General features: G+C 39.9%; 1 protein-coding gene across 6 annotated transcripts; it reads left to right on the top strand.

The window, feature by feature from the left end:
- Window positions 1-1,840: 1,840 nt before the first annotated feature.
- LOC131332344 (DDB1- and CUL4-associated factor homolog 1) lies at window positions 1,841-21,610 on the top strand. Of its 6 annotated transcripts, none has more exons than XR_009201651.1 (15): window positions 1,841-2,353; window positions 7,556-7,637; window positions 7,799-7,915; window positions 8,172-8,350; window positions 8,445-9,132; window positions 9,484-9,581; window positions 9,729-10,149; window positions 10,547-11,152; window positions 11,242-11,421; window positions 11,542-12,012; window positions 14,680-14,790; window positions 15,612-15,730; window positions 16,369-17,995; window positions 20,204-21,023; window positions 21,153-21,610. XR_009201651.1 is itself a non-coding variant. In XM_058366518.1 (14 exons), exons 1-14 carry the CDS (start codon window positions 2,079-2,081, stop codon window positions 20,909-20,911), a joined length of 5,685 nt encoding a protein of 1,894 aa, XP_058222501.1. In that variant the 5' UTR covers window positions 1,841-2,078; the 3' UTR covers window positions 20,912-21,125. The 6 variants fall into 6 exon arrangements, 1 of the variants encoding a protein (XP_058222501.1); XR_009201650.1 differs by having other exon boundaries at window positions 9,726-10,149; window positions 21,215-21,610; XR_009201649.1 differs by having other exon boundaries at window positions 9,726-10,149; window positions 21,208-21,610.
- The last annotated feature ends 1,786 nt before the right edge of the window (window positions 21,611-23,396 follow it).

Raw genomic sequence — 23,396 nt, 5'->3', positions numbered from 1 at the left:
AATGGCAAACATGGGGTGCTATTTATAGCCAAAACTTGGCCTCCTCCTCTCCCTCCATAGTCGGCCATATCTCTCTCTCTCTCTCCCCCATGGATTTTGCTCCATTGTCTTGTCATTTCAAGCCTTTCAATCAAGTCATAGCCTTCCATGACTTGTCACTTCCGTTTGTAGGCCAAATCTTAGGCCATCATGAAAGGTTTTTGACTAGTCTAGTCCTAAAAAGAGGTTGCTTATAAGAAAGAACATAATCATGGGCTAGCTTTGTACTTTGGAAGACTAGAATGGGTTGGCATGTAGTAAATAGGCTTATGGCTATTAAGGTTTGCTTGTGTAAGTGTCCAAAACACACCACACACTCCCCCTCTCTCCCCTTTTCTCGGCCTCCCTCTCCCTCTCTCCCTCTCGGCTTTTCTCTCTCTCTCTCTCTTGCACTATGCACAAACATATATATGTATATATATAAGTACATGTATATATTCATCTAGGAAAGTAAAACCTAAGATAGTTAGGCTTAAGGTTGGAACATAGGTGTGCATGCATGGCAAGGCTAGTCTTGCTTCATTTGGAAGCAAAATGATGACTTCCTTAGTATGACTTGTCTTGTCATGCTTATTGGCAAGTTAAAGGTCTATTAACCAAGGGATAAAAATTCCCCTAACAATTATGGACCAAGAGGTAAAGGAATATTGGTAATAATTAGGGTTTGAAATGACTTGTCATGGGAGTAAAAATGATTACTCCTATGGTCTAATGGTCCTATAGGGTTTGGAGGGGTTCATAAGGTTCAAAGATAGTCTAAAAGGTCCAATTAGGGTTAGGGTAATATAACTAGGTGAATCGGTGGTCCGGCTCTACTAACTAATCGGTTGAAAACTAACTTTACTAGCCAAGTAGGGCTTTTAATCAAGAAATAAATTTTTAAAGGACTAAAACCTAATTATGACGGATTATAGAAATTAAAAGGGAATTTTAAAAGCAATCCAAGTAATAATAAATATAAAATTCAAATATTTAACGAAATTTTTATTTACCGAAAATCAGGATCGTTACAAAAATACTCTAAAAAGGACAAATTAATCAAATTATTACAGTGATTGGGGATCCGATTATTCCCTGACCCCAACACCTACATGATTCCCTCGGCTCCGACTCCACTCCGGTAAAGAATGGGGCAAAGTTGGTAGATGCTAAGGCACCGCGTCAATTTTTTTTTTATGTAAAATGTTTTTTTTCAGAAAATAAATTTCAAATTTTTATTTTTTGGTATTTGGTTGAAATATTTTCAGAAATCGACAAAATAGTGTAGAGAGAGGGGGGCTTAAACTGTGGAGAGATATGAGAATATTGGAATTGAACATGGGTCAGGACTGACAATCGAAGAAACTAAGCAGTGAGAATTGCAATAGAAGGTAGTGAGTTAATTTTGAAAAATAACTTGCGGAAGATTTCAGAGTAAATCATTTACATCTAATTAATGGAAAATGTTTTACACATAAAATATTTTTTTCATTTTTTACACAACCAAACACCGAAAATAGGTAAAATATTTTACGCCTAAAAAACGGAGCCTAAATCCGATCCGACACATTGCCATCCCTATTTAGTCATGTAAAGTCCAAGCGCACATTTTGGGCCGTCAAGCAAAAAAGGCCCAACTTTTCAGATAGCCCAAGGACTGCACAAACCCAAACAATAAAAACACAAACCGGGCCAAACTCAAAGTGGGTAATCCGTAATCGGGTTCCGCTAATGATTTCCCCTTTTTATTTATTTTATTTAAAAAAATCTAAATTGTTAAGGGTTTGTTCCCCTTGTGTTTTTTTGATCCTTCTCGATACGCGATTCTCCCCCAACAGTAGTAGAAAAGGTTACGGTAGGGGCGGGCACCCAGGAGCTTCTTCTTCCTTGCCCTCTCTCAACTCTCCCACAACAAGAAGCAAACACAACCCAGTGACCCACCAACAACAACACGCGAAAAATTCTCTCTCCTCCCCCCCCCCCCTTCTCTCTCTACATATACACACAGACATATATATACCACCATCTCTCTGTCTCTCTAGTGTTAATTTGGCTCAGAGATGGAGACTGCCGCCGACGAATCGCGATTGGTGATAGCGGGCGGTGGAGCTCCGCCGCCGCCTCCTCCGCCGCCGACCCCAGCGGCTCTGCCGGTTGAGGAGGAGGATGAGGAGGGAGAGGAGGAGGAGGAACAAGAGGAGGAGGAAATAAGCGAGGACGAGAGTTTGATGGTGAAAGCGCAGGCCCTCATGGAGAAGATTACGTCCTCCCCTGATAACCCTAACCCCAATGTCCTCCACGCCCTTTCTTCCATTTTCGAAACCCAAGAATCCAGGTCTCCGTCATTCCTCTCTCTCTCTCTCTCTCCCTATATATATATATATATCTATCTATATATATGTGTGTATCTATCTATGTGGGTGTAGTATCCCCAAGGGATTGGCCTATTGGTCAGCGTTTGAGACTTAGGGGTTTGCTTGCCCCTCAAGATTAGTTTACGTGTGCGTAAGCTGGCCCATCACCTGAGTTATTAAAAAAAAGGGTTTAGTCTACTATCTAGTGTATTGGTATTGTGTGACTATGTGCTATCTAATTGATTGTGTTATTTAATGAGAGAGTGTTAATTTAGGTGTGTGCTTGTAAGTGTGCCAAGTTTGGAACCTCTTAGCACACTAAAAAGTGAGGGAGAGGAGAGAGAAAGGGGGAGAGAGCAAAGTTGTCTATCCCGTACCGGTCAGCGTACCGTTTTCACTACTGGAATGGTACGTACAAGTACCGGGCTATATCTCGGTACCATTCCGGATTTACCGCAATTAATATTTTATATATATCTACCAGGTTGCAAAACCATTTCCGTGAAACAAATGGCAGCAAAAAATTATCCAATAAGACTCAAAACAAAGTTATGAAATAGATCAAGATTCCATCGTGATCTTAATCAAAGAAAATCATATATAAGCCCATAAGTTTCTTTTAATTAGTTTAAAGCCCACAACTTATGTCATAAAAAAGAAGAAGAAGAGAGAAGGTAATTTTGTACTGTCCGGAACACCAGAAAATGACCGGAACAGACCGCTATCGTCCGGTACATCCGGTATTGGCCGGAACAGGACGGTATTTCAACCGGAACGGATCTTGAGTCTTTGTGTTCCGTTGAAGCACCAGTATGTACGTACCGTACGGAACGGATTTCACAACTTTGGGAGAGAGGAGACTGAAAAGACCATCATTATGTAATGAATATATATGTATGTATACATACATGCATATTTGTATGTTTTAAAATTAACGCATCTAACTTGCTCTAGCAGTCTAGGGCACACTTTAAATCTCTAAACTAACAAATGCCTAACAAACACAAATGGTCCTATTTTTAACATATTTTATAACTTAGCACACATTTTAGCACACATTTTATAAGTATGTATGTATCCGTGTTAGAGCATCTGCAACCCTTTTGTGTAAAAACAAATTGGCACACTAAATTGGCAGACCTAAATGTAAGAACAAATTTGAGTAGAAGCTTCATTAATGGCATTACTGTAAATTGTGGAGCAAAGCAAGCCTTCAATTTTTTGAGTGAAAGTTTGGCAAAATATTTGAGTAAAACTCAATTTGGTATGAGTTTGAGTCGATGACTAGAGCGAGTTTAGCGGGTTTTACCCAAAATTTGGTTTGAATCAGTTCATATGAAGGTGCTGTTGGTTCGAGTTAGTTAAAAAGTAAGGATTGGTCCTCCAGGATTAGTTGAAGTGTGCGAAAGCTGGCTCGGACTCTTTGACAACAATTGGTTTTTAGGTGAGGTGGTGAAAGCTGGGACCAACACTAAGACATTTTAAGTGGCAAAACTAGCTGATATTCCTTTTCACCACTGCGGACCATACTCGAAAAGATATTTTGGTTCAGTTTACACTTAGAACACGTTTGCTTTGCTAACATTTCTTGATTGGGTTTTTGAGTGTTCATGCCACTATATGGATGTATTCTGTGGCAACATGTAATGCTGTCATCTGCCTTGGATAAAGGATACATTCTTGACTTGGATTAAACAGAAAATTATCCGAAGAAAATAAAGATATTTGGATCATGCTATATATTGGCTAATCCAATTCGACCCGCTTCATTTCGAAACTTTTGGCTAAGTCTCATGTTAGATCTAGTATAAATGAATCTCTCAGATCTATCTGCGTATACTACGATTCACAATTTCGGCACAGCTTAAGTAGTATTTCCAATTCGACAATCATAAGAACTCCTTTCTTCCAATTGTTTCCCTCCTTCAAAATAAGATTCCCAAATTCTTTCCCTTATAGTACTAATTTTCTCTACTGTCAATTTAGAGTTCGGAAACTCAGATTTTCTGGTTGTTTGGAACTCCGGAAAATCAGTTTTTATGTGTTTTGGCATGCAAAGAGATTTTTTTTTGATGTTCTCTTTGCCATTCTTTTAAAAAGGCGTGTTTTGGATTACGTGAAGTCGCGAACAACTATTAGGGAGGGTTCTGTAATTGGGTGGATACCATGGATTGTTGTGGAGAATAGTAGAACGTTGGTATAATAGAATGATTGTAGAAGTTGATGTTACCAAAAAAAAGTTTGGAAACCTATATAAAGAAAATATAATAAGAAGTGCTTGGTTCTATACATAAAACAACGATGAATAGGGCGATACTAACCCCAATTTCAGGAAAAGATTGAGACAGGCAGTGGCTTTTCATTTCATACCAAAATCAGCGTCCAACTTCAATGTGTAAAGTGTTAAACATTGGAACATTGGAGAAGAGAATCACTCTCATTCATCTGAAAAACAGATTCTTTTCATGCTCAATGTGAAGCAAGTTGAACCGTCCCTCGTAGGGTACCTTTGGGCGGAAACTACTTGAATATGAGACTTGGATACAATCCTACTCTCAGATATGCTGGGCAAGATGGGTAAAAAAATTGGAAAGATCGGAACAACTCCGAGATATATGGCTTACGTACCCAGCTCAACATGCTTGGGAAACAATTGAATTGAAGGTCTGGAGGAGAATTGGCCGTTCAATCTTGTGAGCTAAACGAGACCGGAATTTCCAATTTTTGTTATTAAAAGTCATGTTTTGGGGTTTGCGAAAAGATTTTGGATTGACGAAGTGATGAGGGAAAAATGGACAACGATACGAATGTGAGAGGATAATGTCCCTGTGCAATGAAGGTCAACCATTGCCGTAATAAAGTAGCACAATGTTTTCTGAAGCGAGCATATGCTAAAATGAGATGATAGTGAAATAATGCTAATAAGAGGAAGATCAAACTCAATGTGCTGTTGGAGTTTGATGGATGGTATGGTTTCTTACAGTTCAATTGACGCTTGAGTGGTTGAGCCCTTAAGCCTTAGTAGGGTGGAGTGGAAAAATAGGATACATAGCCAATCTCAAATAGATAGTGTTTTGCACATAATGAAAGAGGGAGGTTTTTTAATCGTTTCAAGAAAAAAAAAAGGATGAATTTGGTAGTTAATGATTTTTGCAATTTTATATGTCTAGGAGACTGATCTCATCAATTTTTAAGTGACTATGCAACAGTGTGCCCTAGTCAAGGATGAATTGACTACAATAATTTCCACAACTTGTGTTGTTCGCCTGAGAAGCAAAAACACTTCTAGAAGGTGGCATGTTTGTTTCAGGCATGTACACTCACGAGATACACTTCGTCGTATGTCGCTTGTATAATAAACGACATTGTAATTTGATATATTTTTAGAATTGGACCTTCTTGGAACACGGGTGTCCATCACTTAGACGCAAAGAATTGCTTCGCATCACAAGCTTGAGAAAAAAATGATTTTGATTGAATGTTAAAAACAACATCAATTCTCCTTTGGGTATTTTAATTTTTTGAATTCTTCATCTTAAAACTTTCAATTTCCAGTGAAGCAAATATTCGAAAAAGATATTTGGCCTGTTTGTTCGCACTTCGTTTCAAGTGTATTGAGTGTCAAAATGATTACTTGCAACTTCAACAAAGTAGCATTATGTTTTGAAATGAAGAAACAAACGGTTACTAACGCTGTTTATTTGTATGAAAATGTGGGTTTCCATTAACATGTCCACCGTATCATGTTCTAATTTTTCTGTTAAATGTTGATTCAATTCTTGGTTTTTGAAAATACAAAATGCTAACTTAGTGACAATTGAAGTAGAAATTGCAGATAATTGCAAATGAAAACTAGGAGATACCATAGAATTCAGACTTGTTCGGGCTTAAATTGCTACAGTTTTGTTTAATTGGTTTCATGGATAAGTCCAATGGCAGCTCATGTTCTACTATAGCAGTACTAATCTCGGGCATGTCTTGATACAACTAGTTAAACACATCTTGGTAGGATGTTAGGAAGCTGGTGAATTCCTCTTTCCAGTGTCCCATATTTTGATTGTGGTATTCGAGTTTGGTGCAGATCTCATGCCGCTCTACATTTTGTTAGCTCCTCAATGATTGGTTCAGGATAATTGGTGTCCATTCGACGTACAGCTCAGTGTCAAACTGATACTCTGGTTTGGATGAGACCGTGATATCAGAAGAATTGAAAGGAGAAATTTTCATTCTTGCATACATTTTCCTAATTATGGAGTGCAAAAGCGTTCGCAATCTAGGTTCGATAAATAACACGTATGATGTGACCCATAGAAGTAAAGTTACTTGGCTCAAGTAGAGGGTTACTGTAGTATGCAATAGACTGGTACAAGATAATAACAGAAAAATCTGTAAAACAACAATAAGGCTGATGATTCTTTTACACTACACAATGCTAAACAACTAAGACACCACAGTAATAAATGCATGCAGTTCAGATGTGATGCTAATGTGGATGCTTGCTTGATAAGATCAGCGAAAAGTGGATTGACCATTAATACGTACATGAAAGGGTAGGAGTAGCACCGGTTGAAGATAATTTGCGAGAGAATTACTACAATGGAAATGCAACAGTTAGGAAGACTGATGTTATCACTCTTAATGGTATAACACTGGGGAGAGGGGAATATCCAAGTTAGCATGGGAACTTGTACGAGGAAGGAAAGAATGGTTTATTACATTGGTTATATGGTCGTCGACTGTGCGGAATGCTGGCAAATGATTCCTGTAGCAGACTTGAATTGATTTGTCAAAAGAGTTAGTTTGGTTGTATGTTTTATTCTGCATTACTCCAACGTCTTAAATGTCTATGTCAGCATGATTTTCTTTTACTCTCTTAAAATTGTCTCCAAGGCTTTTGATTCACAAATCAAATCTTATTTAAAATTTTGATCTAGGCTGATGAGATGTATTCTGGTGAGATAAAATTATGTTATCTGCTTTTGCTAATTAAATGTGTACGTAGTTGTTGCTTTCATACTTGAACAAGTGACAAGGATCACTCAGTTTCTGCATTTCTGGTGTTTTTGTAGTGAAATAATGGAACGGACATGTCCTATTGCCTCTTTCAGTTGTTTTGTCATAGTTTGAACTTTGATGCTTATTTGTCAATCTCCTTTATCCATCTTTTCCTTTTGAAATTGTAGATACATGGAAGAAACAGGTCATTCCTCCTTGAACAATGCTCGAGCTTCTCACAGTGTTGGACGGTTGGGGAACTTGGTTCGGGTAATTGATCCTATATAGCCTTGTTCACATCATGGCTTTGCCCTTCGTTAAGTATTTTATGTTAGCCACTTTTGGTTTCCTCATTATGATAAATTATATTTTGAGAAGGTTGTTTGTGTTTGGTTGTGTTTCCTTTCTGAAATTTTCCCTACTTTGTTCAGGACAATGATGAATTTTTCGAATTGATATCTTCAACGTTTCTGTCTGAAACTAGATACCCGGTGTCTGTTCAGGCGGCTGCAGCAAGGCTTCTTTTCAGCTGTTCACTCACTTGGATGGTACACTTGTTGTTTTAGTTTCTTCAATCACCCATTGCTATGTTTGGATGCCCGGAATCTTGGAGGGAGTGGGGATATGAATACTAGGCATTATCAAATGCTTAGTATTGTAATGCCTAGGGCAAACACATTTGAATATTTTGGATGAGAAGTACATTACCATTTCCTCTCAAGATTCCCACCAGCCAAACTGAGCCTTAAGTAATATCTTCTAGTTATCTATATTGATTAATTTGCTGGGCTCTGTGGTATTCAGTATCCCCATGTTTTTGAAGAAACTGTTTTGGAGAACATAAAGGGATGGGTAATGGATGAGACAGCAAAATCTGCTGGTGAAGATCACAACAGGAAGCACGAATCAGGGAGGAAGAAATCTTCAAACTCTGAGATGTTGAGGACGTATTCTACTGGCCTGCTTGCTGTATGTCTGTTAGGGTAGGTACTTAAAAAGCAGGTTGTCTGATGTTTTTTACTCCTATATATTTAGTTGGTTGACAAATTTCCCGTTTTCTCAAATTTATTACTTCAGTGGTGGTCAAGTAGTGGAAGATGTGTTAACATCTGGGTTGTCAGCTAAGCTTATGCGATATCTTCGCATACGGGCTTTAGGGGAGACAAGTTTGAATCAAAAAGATGCTCCTTATACGGCAGAGAGCAAAAACACAACTTCTGCTAATTGCATACGAGGTAGAGAAGACAGTCGAAGTAGGTTCCGGCAAGTTTCTGAAACTTCCCATTTGGATGCTCCTAAGATAATGGAGGAAGGATCATTGGATGACCAAACTGCAGAACAGGATCATGATAGAAGACTGGCACGTGGGAACCGTGGATGGGCACGTTCTAAAGGAAAGGGAAGGGTTAATGAAGGAGATGTAGAGAATGAACAGGGTTTGATATCTCCGGGTTCTGGTAGTGGATTGGGTGCCGATGGGAGGAGCCTGAAGGACAGAGTTATAAATAGAAGTTTAGAGCTTAGAAGACTCCCAGATCCCAAGAAGGGATTGGGGAGGATAGGTGGCGATAGTCTTGTCATAGAAAGAGAGGATAACGATGATTGTTTCCAAGAATGTAAAGTTGGCACCAAGGATATTTCTGATCTAGTGAAAAAGGCAGTCCGAGCAGCTGAAGCTGAAGCCAGAGCAGCCAATGCACCAGCAGAAGCAGTCAAAGCAGCTGGTGATGCTGCAGCTGAAGCTGTCAAAAGTGCTAGTTTGGAGGTTCTCTCTCTCTCTCTCTCTAGTCTCTACTATGTTACATACTTACATGAACTGTTTGAAACCTATAAAGTAAGAATGTATTGGACACGCGGATGAGGGCAGGTTTTTTTTGTCCGACATGTTTAGCTGGACATTCACCTAGCAGGCATATTTTTTAATGCCAATTTATCATAATCTACGCTTAAAACTCCCTTATTATGCGTGGAAGTAAACACCATTTCTTTCTTCGTGTCATTGAGATGGAATTGGATGCATGCATCATTTGCGTACCCTGACCGAACGCCCATACCCAAGTCTATGTAACGTAGTATCCTAATTGATTTATTCTTTATATTGTTTTTTACTCCTCAGGAATATAGAAAGACAAATGATGAAGAAGCTGCAGTTTTGGTAGCTTCAAGAACTGCATCTACAGTTATTGATGCTGCTAATGCAGTAGAAGTTTCAAGGTTGGTCTTTTTCTTTGTGTACGATTTCTTACAGTATGTTGTGTTTATGGTACTAATGTTTGGTACAAAGGATTATTTTATATTAGAACCAATTAGTGAGTTCACTTGGTCTGGGTGCTAATATGTCTCGTGGGGTGGTCATAGAAGTTCGAGCGGTATGCTTTCTGATTCAATGAATTCAAGGGGAACCATACCAGAACCAAACGAAGAAGTTGAAGAATTTTTCATTCCTGATACTGACTCCCTGGCAAAGCTGAGAGAGAAATTCTGCATTCAGTGTCTTGTGACACTGGGAGAATATGTTGAAGTCCTTGGGCCTGTGTTGCATGAAAAGGGGGTGGATGTTTCTCTTGCCCTGTTGCAACGAAGTTCAAAACATAAAGAGACATTGAAGATGGCAGTGCTCTTGCCTGATGTATTGAAGCTTATCTGTACTTTGGCTGCTCACCGGAAATTCGCTGCATTATTTGTGGATCGTGGTGGCATGCAAAGACTACTTGCTGTGCCAAGAGTTTCCCAGACCTTCTTTGGTCTTTCTTCATGCTTATTCACAATTGGTTCACTTCAGGTATTATGTGTAATGGTTTTACAGAAAGCTGTACTTGTTCATTTATTTACGTAATCAATAGCTTGCATCTTTCTTTTCTTTTTCTTCTTTTTTTCTTTTTCATTTTTTGTGTAATTATCACTCCATCTGTTCTATATTAGTGGTTCTTCTTTCCTATTTAGAATGTTCCTAAACAAATTCTCTTTTGAAAAGTCAAAGCAAAAAGTTTGCAACTTTCCAACGCTGTCTGCATAGCTATAAGGCTATATATGTGTTTGAAAGTGGGAAAAAGTAGGGGGCAAATTAAAAAATAATTCCATACACTTGATATCAAATGTAGGAATTCATGCCCCCTAGTAGAGTTAAAATTCGTATAATCATCGGGTTTGATTGGTTGGCTTGATATAATGCTCTTCAGGGAATTATGGAACGTGTATGCGCTCTTCCTTCAGATGCTGTACAACAGGTGGTTGAGTTAGCTCTTCAACTTCTTGAGTGCCCTCAGGACCAAGCCAGAAAAAATGCTGCTTTATTTTTCTCTAATGCATTTGTCTTCAAAGCAGTCCTAGATTCCTTTGATGCTCAGGATGGCCCACAGAAATCTCTCTCTCTTTTACTGGATGCCGCCTCGGTAAGGTCTGGGGTTAATTCTGCAGCATTGGGATTGTCTAGTAGTTCTGGTTCAGTTCGAAATGATCGATCTCATTCGGAAGTATTGACCTCGTTGGAGAAGCAGATAACTTATCACACCTGCATCGCATTGAGACAATATTTTAGAGCACATCTTCTCTTGTTAGTGGACTCAATCCGTCCAAATAAAAGCAATCGAAGTGCAGTCCGGAATATACAAAATGTTAGGGCTGCCTATAAGCCTCTTGACATTGGTAATGAGGCTATGGATGCAATATGTCGACTGCTACAGAAGGATAGGAAGCTTGGCCCTGCATTTGTGAGGACTCGTTGGCCTGCAGTTGACAAGTTCTTAGCTTCTAATGGGCATATAATCATGTTGGAATTGTGTCAGGTTTGGTGTTTCTACTTTTGCAATAGTTTCCCTGTTTTGTTGCTTGTCTCAGCCATGTTAATGTGTTTTTTTTTAACCTTCATCTGTAGGCCCCAACTGTGGATCGTTATTTGCATGATCTGCTTCAATATGCGTTGGGTGTTTTGCACATTGTGACTTTGGTACCTTACAGCCGCAAACCAATTTTGAATGCAATGTTAAGCAGTGATCGTGTGGGTATAGCAGTCATTTTGGATGCAGCAAATGGTGCTGGTTATCCTGACCCTGAGGTAAACACTTCTTTTATTGGAATTGTCTTTTCTTTTTGGGTGCCGGGGGCAGCAGACCCTTGATGCTAATACCTAAAATGCTAATTTACATTTGGTAATTCTGTATCTTTCTTTTCTCAGATAATTCATCCGGCATTGAATGTGTTAGTCAATCTTGTTTGCCCTCCTCCTTCAATCAGTAATAAACCACCTCCTATTACACAAGTTCAGCAATCTGCTTCTGGTCAAACCTCGAATGGTTCTGCTGTGGAGTCTAGCGTGGTAGATCGAGGCAGCTTAGCAGCACTTGGCACACCATCTGTCAGCAGTACTTCTCAAGCACCTGCAATTTCTGGGTTAGTGGGAGATCGGAGGATATCTTTGGGTGCTGGAGCAGGTTGTGCTGGCCTTGCTGCTCAATTGGAACAAGGATACCATCAAGCAAGAGAGGCTGTCCGTGCTAACAATGGCATAAAGGTTCTGCTTCAGCTTCTCCAACCGCGTATAGTCACACCTCCTTCTGCCCTTGACTGTCTTCGTGCTCTTGCATGCCGAGTTCTTCTTGGTTTAGCCAGAGATGATACAATTGCACACATATTGACAAAGCTCCAGGTAAATGACTGATATCTAGCAGTTCTTTCAAATAACAGCCATGATTTTAATATTTTAAAAATTACTTTTTAGTGTGGAGACTGGCAGAGGCTCAACACATTGCATCGCATATGCCTAATATGGTCTAGACTCTTGAACAACTTTATTCATGCAGCACTTAGATTACTTAGTTAGCTAGCTGATACTTGGAAAAAGGATCAGTTGAATTTGTGTTCTCTTGCCGTCATCACTTAGTGGTGGTGATTCATGATCGGCTTGAGTACTGATTGCTGAGAAGTGTTCTGTATGCCACTTTACAAGAGTTGTGCAGGATTAAATATATTTCATTACTTTAAGGTTGTATGAGTTGGCAACATGGAGTCACTCACCTTTTCCATCTTCCAGAAGGAACATCTATATGTGACTTTCATTAATTCCTCTCTGAATAAGCCTCTATTCTTGATCAGTTGAGAGAATGCTAGGCTTTTGGGTTAATATACTTTTGTAAGCTGATCAAGTCTTGGGGCTAACCTCTAAGTACTTATAAACACCTAAATTCATACGTACATACATGCATACATACATACCTAAGTTCGTACAATATTACACACATACATATTCTATGCATATGATCATAATCAGATGATGGATAGCAAATTTAATCCTTTGACAGACCTGGTGGGCAGTTATTTTGGAAGAAAATGCTTTATACCATGATCTTGCAGTAGGCTATGCTCGGTAAAACCTACTGGATTTTGTGTGCATCGAGTCTTTTATGGCTTTCGTAATCTAAATACGGTGGTAAATTGGGCAAAGGTTAAATAAATCGCATGCAGGTGGGTGGTTTCTGTTCGGTATTCTCTAATCCCTTTAGAGGCAAAAAGGTTTTTCACTTGTAGAATAAGGTTGAGAGGCCTGAAAGGCAATTACTGTATACAAACTGCTCAATACTTCTATTTATTTTCAGTAGACTATGCTTCGTAAATCCACTAGCTTTTTGTTTGCAAGTAGGCATTCATGATTTCTGCACCCTCTACGGTAATAGAGATAATAAGGTGTGATTTAACACCATGAAGATGAATATGTTGAGTGATTAGCTGGCTTAGACATTATACTTTAATCCACCTACATGAGTTTTTGGTGCCTCTGTCTTTAATGTGGTCTATCTGTGTGGGAGGCTTGGAGGTTATCCCTGGGCTTTTGATGGCTGGGAAGCTTCTATCAGAAGTAGATGTTTTGCCATTTTTGGATAGTTGACTTCTGGGTGGAGTTGATCTACCAATATCCAGATTCCAGACTTTATAGTGATTTATTAGTAGATATGTTACCAAACTTGTATCACTCTCAATTGGGGGTCCGCTACATGAACCATTTCCTCCATTCTGCTCTGTCAAGGGCAATATAATCTGTCAAATTTACTAAGTCCATATCGTTTTCTGTTCATTGTGCTGTCATGGCCTCGAGGGGGATATAATCCATATCCTTTTTCACCATATAAACTATATCCTTTTTCATGCAAGTAGTAGGAAATGCTTCTTGAAACCTGGTATCATTTGCACTGCCTGTACCATTCGTGGTCTGCCTGTGCTGTTAAATAAATGATTTAAAGGTGCTGTTAGATGAGAAGCAGCGGGTAAGGATCAGTATAAATTGTCTGGAGGAATAAAAAATGATTCCTTGGATGTTTGGAGTAGCTTTGTATGATTTTCTATTCTTTCCGTTTTCCTAGTCTTTAAAGATTGACATCAACAATTCTTGTTGCTGCCATCTTTGTGATTCCTTGTGACATTAAATGGAAGGATTATTGTGGCCTAAATTTTTATTTTTGATAAGTAATTAATTATATTAGAAACGAGGCATTAAGGGAATGTCGCCCGAATATAGAAAGGCCACCACCACAAAAAAGCCCTATACATCGCTCCTACTTGACCAAAAAAAGCTCGAACCAATCTAAAAACTGATCAATAGCGGGATTACAATCTCCCTTGTCCTAATTTATAGCTAGCGTGATGCAAAGGTGGCTCTTACACTGTTTTTGGACTTTGAAATTGGTTCTCTGTGATCCTACCTTGGGTGGAAAAATTGCTTAGTGTTGTGTAAGAAGACATTCATTATAAGTATTGGTGCCCTATGCTAAGGCTTCTGTATTGGCACTCCAGTAAATTTGATTATCTGCTGTGATCTGGTCTCTACAGAGAAGCCGCATCGTAAATCTAAATATGATTGTTGATTGTAAGCAGTCGGTGGAAAAATTATGGACTGCTTTAAAGTAACTTCGATTTTCATTGTCATCGTTTCATTGGTTTTAGAGGAGGTACTGTAAAGTATTTCATGCTTTGTTGCTCATAGACATTTCAGTCTTTGATTATTGTTAAAGCATCCTACTCAAAACCAATTGGCAATGAGTGGAGAGGCCGTCTAGGCTCAATACTAATTTTGGAGGAGATAATTAACCAATGTGGGACAAACTCCAACAATTACTATTGGTTTCCTTTGCAAATTTCCACGGGAGTTCTGTGGAATATAAGCTATCAATGATTTTACTTTTTTACCGAGGTCCATTTCAAGGAAATGATTGTGCATTTTTCCTCCTGTATTTGTTATTGCTCTACTGTCTGGCGTAATTCGAATAGTCTTGATGCTATTGCGGGTGGATTAACTATATGGGTGAATGAACTTGTGTTCTAGGTAGGGAAAAAATTATCAGAACTAATCCGAGATCCAGGCAGCCAGACTTCAGGAAATGAGCACAGCAGGTGGCAAGCTGAACTAGCCCAGGTGGCAATTGAGCTGATTGCGGTGAGTTGTTGAAATGATTTTACTTGCTGTAGATATATTACATCCTTGTCTCTTGCAAAACCTGAAATCTGAAAGGTAGACAAGAAACATGGGCGGGGACATTCTTTTGAAATTCATTGGCATGCTATCTCTGGCCTCTAGGCTTAATGCTCTTATGGTGTACTTTTCATTATCCTAATTAATGTTATTCGTTTTAATTGCATTGAATTAACTTGTGCAGTGCACAACTGCACAAAGTAAACGCTGATTTGAGGGGATTCCTTAGAGTGACCTTTTTCAATGCTTTGAGACACTTTTTCATACTGCCGAAGAGGTCAAGGATGTAGCCTGTAGGATTAGAGCTTGATGGATGAAATGTAGAGTGCATTAGAACTCTTGTCTGATCATAATAATTTAAGTTTAAAGTGATCTTTTATAGGACTATCATGCGCCCTACTATGATGTATGGGGCAAATGTTGGCAGGTTAGAGAGAACATTATGCTTACCGGAAAATATATTGTAGCTGTGAAAATGTTGGACTGGACGAGTTTCTTTAAAAAGGGATAGAATTGGAGATAAATAGATCAGTGCAGGTGTCACCGACTCACCAGGTGGACTAATTAGTGCGCTAAGGAAGAGGTGTTATTTAATACACGCTGAGGGTGGCAAAGAAATAGAGAAAGGTTAAGTCTCAACAATATAGGACATGATTGCCTTAGATGTAATAGAATCCGTGTAGCCAACCTGAACATTTGGGAGAAAACCTTATTGAGTTAGTTGAGTTGGTAACTTGGTATTATCCAAGAAGCTCCCTCACATTGCACTATTGTGTATATTGCAGGTCGTTACTAATTCTGGGCGTGCAAGTACATTAGCAGCTACTGATGCGGCGACCCCTACTTTGAGGCGAATAGAGAGGGCTGCAATAGCTGCCGCCACCCCTATTACTTACCATTCCAGGTACTTTGTGCTTGCTTTTTGCTGGGGATGTGGGAAAAATAATTTTTCGTTTTTATATTGTTTTTGTTTTTTTGTAAACAGGTTTTTTGTTTTGTTTTTGTTTTACATTGAATATAGTGAACAAAATATGTTTAGTGCACACTATTTTGTTCGAAAAACTGTTTGGAAAACAAGTGAGGGTATCTTTGGGTTTTTTATTATTGTTTTTGGTTTTGTTTTTGTTTTACATTGAAGATAGCGAACACAAATATGTTTATTGCACACTTTTTTGTTCGAAAAACTCTTTGGAAAACAAGTGAGGGTATCTTTGGAGGTTTGTCCAGAGGTGAGGGGCTTCCACATAGGGCGGAGGGAGGTGGGGGCTAGGGGTGCTCAGTGGTGGTCGAAGGTGATGGAGGGAGGAAAGAATGGAAAGCGGTTTTCAAAATAGTGAAACCATTTTTTTCTACTACAACAATTTTGATAGTTCGGAAAGGTGAATATTTTGACAGCAAAGATTGTTGCAAAACACACTTGGGTTTACAAATTTTAAATTCTTGTGAAAATGGAAACAGAAAACAAAAACAGAAGTGTTACCAATCATAGCAAGTCTTTTAAGTTTTGTTTTTCTTTTGTTTTTGATTGCATGTAAATTGCAGGGAACTTCTTCTACTTATTCATGAACACCTTCAAGCATCTGGTCTGTCTGCAACTGCGGACACACTTCTGAAAGAGGGTCAGTTGAATCCTTTGCCTTCTTCGGCAGCCCCATCATCTCTTGTGCATCAATCCTCAGTCCAGGACACCCCATCAATACAAATTCAATGGCCATCCGGACATACTCCTGGTGGATTTCTATCTGATAGACCGAAAATATCTTTACAGGATGAAGCTTCAAGAGCAAAGTGTGATTTAGATGTGGCTTCTGCAAAAAAGCCTGTGTCGTTCTCATCAACCTTGAATTGTCGGTCAAAAATTCAGCCTCCATCACAGGATTGGCTGGCATCAAGTAGCAAAATCAGCAGTACTTCAAAAAAGTTTTCTGCACCCATAGGTCCCCCGGAAACACCTTCCGTTTCTGCAGTGAAGCCCAGCTTGGATAATGACGTGCAATTTAAAACTCCAATTGTATTGCCAATGAAACGCAAGTTAACTGAGTTAAAGGACACTGGAGTGGCATTAGCAGGGAAACGACTCCAAACCCGTGAACCGGGCCTTCGGTCCCCTGTTTTCCCCTCACCTAATAATACTTCCCGTAAAGGCACTCTACTGACCGAGGCTAATGCGTATTGTACACCAAGTTCTACTACAAAAGATCATTATGGGCGATTCAAACTGAATGCCACTCTGGGTGATAATTCGGATGATAACCCAAGCACCCATGTTGGTCAAATGACCCTTTCATCCCAGTTTGGATTTCCAAGTGATCCACAACCTATCAACACCGAAAGGGTAACTCTGGACTCTCTTGTTGTTCAGTATCTGAAACACCAGCATCGCCAGTGCCCAGCTCCTATTACTACATTACCACCTCTATCTCTTTCGCACCCGCATGTGTGTCCCGAACCAAGACGAAGCCTTGATGCTCCATCAAACGTAACAGCCCGACTTTGTACGCGCGAGTTTAGAAGTAGGTATGGTGGGATCCACGGAAACCGTAGGGATCGTCAATTTGTCTATAACAGGTTTAGACTGTGGAGAACTTACCGCGATGATGCTGGTGATGGTGGTGGCCTTTTGACATGCATTACTTTTTTGGGAGATTCCTCTCAAATTGCTGCTGGCAGCCATTCTGGAGAGCTCAAAATTTTTGACTCCAGCAGCAATAATGTGGTGGAGAGCTGTGCTGGCCACCAGTATCCTTTGACAGTTGTCCAGTCGTATTATTCCGGCGGGGCCCAATTGGTTCTATCTTCTAGTGCCCATGACGTACGATTGTGGGACGCGTCTTCAGTTTCGGCGGGACCAAGCCATTCATTTGAAGGGTGCAAGGCTGCAAGGTTAAGCAATTCTGGGACCACATTTGCGGCATTATCAACTGAGCCATCCCAAAAGGAAATTATGTTGTATGATGTACAGACATGCCAGTTAGATCTGAAGCTGATGGACACATCGGCAACTTCTTCGGTCCGGGGCCATGGTTATTCCCTTGTTCACTTTAGCCCGTCAGACACAATGCTGCTTTGGAATGGAGTCTTGTGGGATAGGCGTGGCTCTGGTCCAATACATCGGTTTGATCAGTTTACGGACTACGGTGGTGGTGGCTTTCATCCGGCTGGAAATGAGGTATGGAGAGCTTGCCCTGTAGATTGATAATTATACTTCTTTGGCTCATGCTAACTTCACTGTATAGAAACATGATCCTTTTCTTTTTTGCTCTTTGAGATGTTAGTATTTGCAATGATATAAAACTTTGTGTAGTTTTTCTCGGTAGCAGATTTGCCATAGGTAGTTGTGGACCTGGTGGTATACTTGCTTTGAATTTTTTAATTCCAAGTGTATGCCATTAGTGTTCTTGGTTAAGAATGGGAGTCTGGTGGGCTGGACTTTAGGGATCAAGTCACTTTTGCAATTTTTTGAGGATAACAAGGAATCCCAACTGATAATGTAGGACACTGTAACTTCGTGGCGAGTGCAAATGCCCTCTACAAAATATGTGCATCATGTTACGCCTAGCATAAGCTCTTGTGGCTGGCCTTAGGAAATTGCGAGTTTGGTGACTTGATATGTTTGCTGGGTTTGTTTTGGAGCTAATTTACCAGATTTATCACCCTAGCGTTGATTCCGGTCCTGATTGTTTGACTGGAGTTACTGGAATAGTGAAGAGATATATAATTTCATAGGATAGTGATCTTGTCAGATTGATAGAGGGGATTAACAATATGTAGCATGGGCACGGACATAGAATAGAAAGGACACGGGGCGCACATATTCTTAGAAAATTGGGAATTATACTACATATCCTGATTTGATACTGTTAAAGCATCCAACTCAAGATCAATTGGCAATGGGTGGAGAGGCCACCCAGGCTCATATACTAGTTTTGGAGGAGATAATTAACCAATGTGGGACAAGCTCCAACACTCCCTTGCACGTGCGACCCCGGATTCGCACGTTTAGAGTTAAAATAAATGATCCGTAACACATGGATCACAACAAATAACGGTGCACTTATGGCACAAACAAGGGGGACAAATTCTCCGAAACCCTAGCTCTGATACCATGTTAAAGCATCCAACTCAAGACCAATTGACAATAAGTGGAGAGGTTGCCCATGCTCATATACTAGTTTTGGAGGAGATAATTAACCAATGTGGGAGTGGGACAAACTTCAACAGATATCAAGGAAAAAATGTTTTCTAGAAAGAAAACCATTTTCAGAAATTCATTTTACGAGTCTTTCATTACTAAAAATTTCTTTCATAACCAGTATTAGATATTTTGGAGGACCCTAATAGGGTTAGTGTCTTTCACTGGAAAAGAAAGCAGGTCAGAATAGGGAAATGGGGTGATTCAGATTTTTTGCGTCTATCCAACCAAGCCAAGAGTTTCAATAAAAATATAGATAGAAAAACATTTTTGATATATTTATTCATAAATATTTTTTCTCACGTACATGGTTAAAACTAAGACTTGGACACACACACACATATATGTATATATATGCTGGTATATATTTTGGAGATGTAATAATGACTTCGTGACTTTTTTTTGGCTTAGTGACATTGTGACATATGTTTTAAACAAATTGAACGGCTTCGGTAAATGCGTGGAGAGAGAGAGGCTCTGCAATTTTTTCCTTTTTGTCCTTCTTGGATGGATGTATTGATTGGTTTAAGGTTTCATTTTAATTACAGATCAGCCGGCGTATTTGAGGTAATAACATATTTATCTTTCCAAAATTAAAAAAACCCATATCTAACCCTTGTGTTCCTCTCCCTGCCCCGTTCCCCTTCCAAAAGTAAATTAAATTTAATGGATGTGTCCCATACGTTTTTAGGCACGTCCCCGGCGTGTCGGACACGGGTACCGCAACCTAGAGGAGTGCCAGTGCTTTGACATATAATACGGTACCACATCCCTTGGTGTGGTACATTCCACGTTTTCTGGGATATATGATTCGGCCGATAATTAATTTGCCCCCAAAAGTTCCAACTGAACATGGGATATGCGGTCCCCTTGAATTTATGTTCCAATCAAATGCTTTAATCTGGGCGGAAATAAGGCACGGAGAGCTTGTTCTGTCAATTGACAACAATACACCTTGCCTCATGCTACTATTTATGTACTCTATCTACTCTTTGAAACATAATTTTGTAATTCTGTATGGGCTGCCATTGGATTTTGCAAGCGTGGTGACTTGAAATGTTTGTTGGGTCTGTTTTGGAGCTAAGTCGCTAGATATATCATCCTAGCAGTTATACCCTTAAGTGTACTTTGATATTAACATCGCCAGATTGACATCTTCTAAAAATTATGTATTCTCTTACACAGGTGATTATAAATTCCGAAGTCTGGGATATGCGGAAGTTCAGGCTCCTCCGAAGTGTACCTTCCTTGGATCAGACTGTAATAAAATTCAATGCCAGTGGGGATGTTATATATGCAATTCTAAGGAGAAATCTTGAGGATGTTACTTCGGCATTTCACACTCGTCGTGTCAAGCATCCACTTTTTTCTGCTTTCCGCACGGTGGACGCTATCAACTACTATGACATTGCCACCATTCCAGTAGATCGTTGTGTCCTTGATTTGGCAACGGAACCAACCGATTCTTTTGTGGGGTTGGTTTCAATGGACGATCAAGACGAGATGTATTCTTCTGCGAGGGTGTATGAAATCGGCCGTCGGAGGTCCACCGATGACGACTCCGATCCTGATGATGTTGAGAGCGAAGAAGAGGAGGACGACGACGACGAGGATGGTGATGATGACTCGTTGATGGGACCGGATATTGATGGGGATGGTGAGAGTGATGGTGATGATATGAGCAATGATGACGATGATGATAGTCTCAGTGAGTTTGACGACGACGACGATGATGATGGAGAAGATGGTAATTTTATGATGGATGGTTTAGACTTTAACGGGGGTGGTGGAATCTTCGAGATCGTAACCGAGGGCGATGAAGACGATGACAGTCAGGTGGTTGAATCTCCGAGTAGTGGGGACGATGAAGATTTTGTAGGTTTTGGCTTCTAAATGGGGGTATATAATTACCTGAATGGGAAAAGAAGTTGCTAATTTAGGTGATTTGATGGAAAAAGGAGTTGAATCTATGGGAGAGGCGTTTCTTTTAAATTGAGGAAATTTTGTAAGTTTTTTAATGGTTTCTTTCTTTTTTTTTTTTTTTTTTTCAATTGACGCCGGCAAACTTGTCCATAATTATTTGAAAGGAAATTTTCGATTGGCTCAAGATTACCGCTGCCTTGCTTATTTGCAGTGAAAATGTTTCGAGGTGGTTTTTGCGGTTGATGAGAATGTTTTGGATGTTGCAGACTGCAGAGGTTGATGGATGCCTCCATCGATGAGGTGGAGATTGTTGGGCTTGGCATCCCTTTTCGTGGTAGCCAGCACATCCAAAATCTAAAGAACGCATGCACAGCACTGTCATTGAGATTAAGGTAAACCCACCATTTATATAGAAGTAATAGTAGGAAATAGGAATACCATTGGCAGAGGTGAATCAACCCAGCAAGGAGAACAAAACAATTATCCCAGTTGGCTCCCCAAGGGCTCTAGGCATGGGCTGAGGATATATGGCCCAACTTGACATGGGCCTTTCTTTCTAGTGGACCCTTTTGTATGACATGAAAATTGTGGATCTACTGGACCTACAACGAGTGATAATAATGGGCACTTTCTATGTTCAAAGGTTATGATCATTATGGTTGATCTTCACGGTTTGGCTTAGCATGTTCCTTGCCTTGCGGGTTGTGAAGGCATTAGATACATGTACTTATTTCGCTTAATCTCTTTTGTATTTCAAGTTGATTTACCAAAAAAAAATAAAATTATGTGGATATGACATTCATACGATCAAAATGCAGCTGATATTACATTGAATGTAGGCATGATTTAAACGCCACTTGGGTTTAGGAACCAAGAAACCGAAGGAACGAGATTCTGAGTTCCAGATTCATGGGTATGGTGAAGGAAAGGTGTTAGGCACTCATTTTTGCCCAACCAAAAGGTTGGCCTCTACTTGTTTGACATAAAACAGTTTGACGCACTTTAAGTGATTCTACAAGTATCAGTTAATTAAGCCATTAATAGATATGGGTAGGAGTAGGAAGTACCATTATTATCAACATCATGTTATTGGGGTGGAGCATTGAGGGGCATATGAAGTTCAAAACAATGAGGTCTGAGTGTGACCCTCAACCCCAAACAACGACAAATAGAAATAAACTTGTGATAATCATGAGAGCGCACCAATTGTTCGCAAGAAAATTGTGGATATTCTCACGCACATTCATATTAGGTCAAAACATGAAGATTGCGGATATTTATAGCTTCTGGGTCTGACCAAAGTCGCTCAAGAAAAAACTTTCAAGTAGGGTGCACTTGACAAGTCGTCAGAGCTTAGCTTGAGCAAAAACAGTCGCTTGAGTGAAATAAAGTCGCTTGAGCGACTTCCTATTTCTCCACAAAAAGTGCAAAACCAAATTGGCTAGTGTTGCGGGCGTGCCAGGACTGAATTGCAGTCCAAATTCGTATCAAGGCCTGGATGCCTCATGCCAGGACTGGATTGTAGTCCAAATTCGTACTAAGGCCTGAATGTCTCAGATTTGACTTCTAATAGAACGATTGCGTACGACCTAAGGGGTGAGGTCATATATGGTTCGTGGTTTTCCTTATCGGGATAAGGACTTAGAATTTTCCAACCGTGTGAAAAATGGAAAGAAAAGAAAACAGGACTGAACGATAAGGTAAATGAACTTCATTAACGGTTTAACGAAGTTTAGGCACAAGGAAATGAAAGAAAATAAAAATCTAGGCCGGGCTAGATTGGACTGAAAGATAAAAATACTTTGCGGGAAAGTAAAGATAATTGAAAGATAATTTGCATAAGCGTTGGGCTTGTATGGTCAGGGACCTTCGCCAAGGCCTTTAATTCTGATATTTATAGCCAAAGGTTACAGGCCTTTAGTTGTTTCTGAATGCTTCAATGGGAAGCTATCACCTGTCCAAGCCTGCAGGTCTGAAAAGCTTTATTTTTGCCTAAAAACCAGTTAAAGCAAAAGGAATTTGCAACAACACAGCATCCTTAGGCCCTTGGAGCTGCTTGTGAGCAGCTTGTGTGCATGAGATGCTTGTAAAGAGGGATATTTGGGCTCACCAAGGCCAAAAACGTGACCTTTATATGCCTTTTGGCCATTCTAGATTCTTCCCCCACTTGTTATTTAAAGTATTCATACAGCAGGCCTGGGTGAGCTGCTTGTGAGTAGCTTGTGTTGGCAACTTTGTTTGCATGCCACACGTTCTTGGCCTGACTGAGCTGCTTGGGCCACATGGGTTGCATGAATGCCATGTGTCCTTGCTTCATGCTGAAGGAAAATGGCTGCAAGCCTTAAGTTGCTTGTGAGCTGCTTGCTAGAGAGAACCTTTTAGACCTTTGAGATGCTTGTGAGCAGCTTGCTAGGGAGAAGCTTCTAGGCCCTTGAGCTGCTCTACTTGTGAGCAG

The sequence above is a fragment of the Rhododendron vialii genome, chromosome 7a (genome assembly GCF_030253575.1).
Source record: "Rhododendron vialii isolate Sample 1 chromosome 7a, ASM3025357v1".
In the NCBI taxonomy this organism is placed as follows: domain Eukaryota; kingdom Viridiplantae; phylum Streptophyta; class Magnoliopsida; order Ericales; family Ericaceae; genus Rhododendron; species Rhododendron vialii.
Note: the sequence above shows the minus strand (reverse complement) of the source record. Positions and strands in the feature narration are given on the sequence as shown.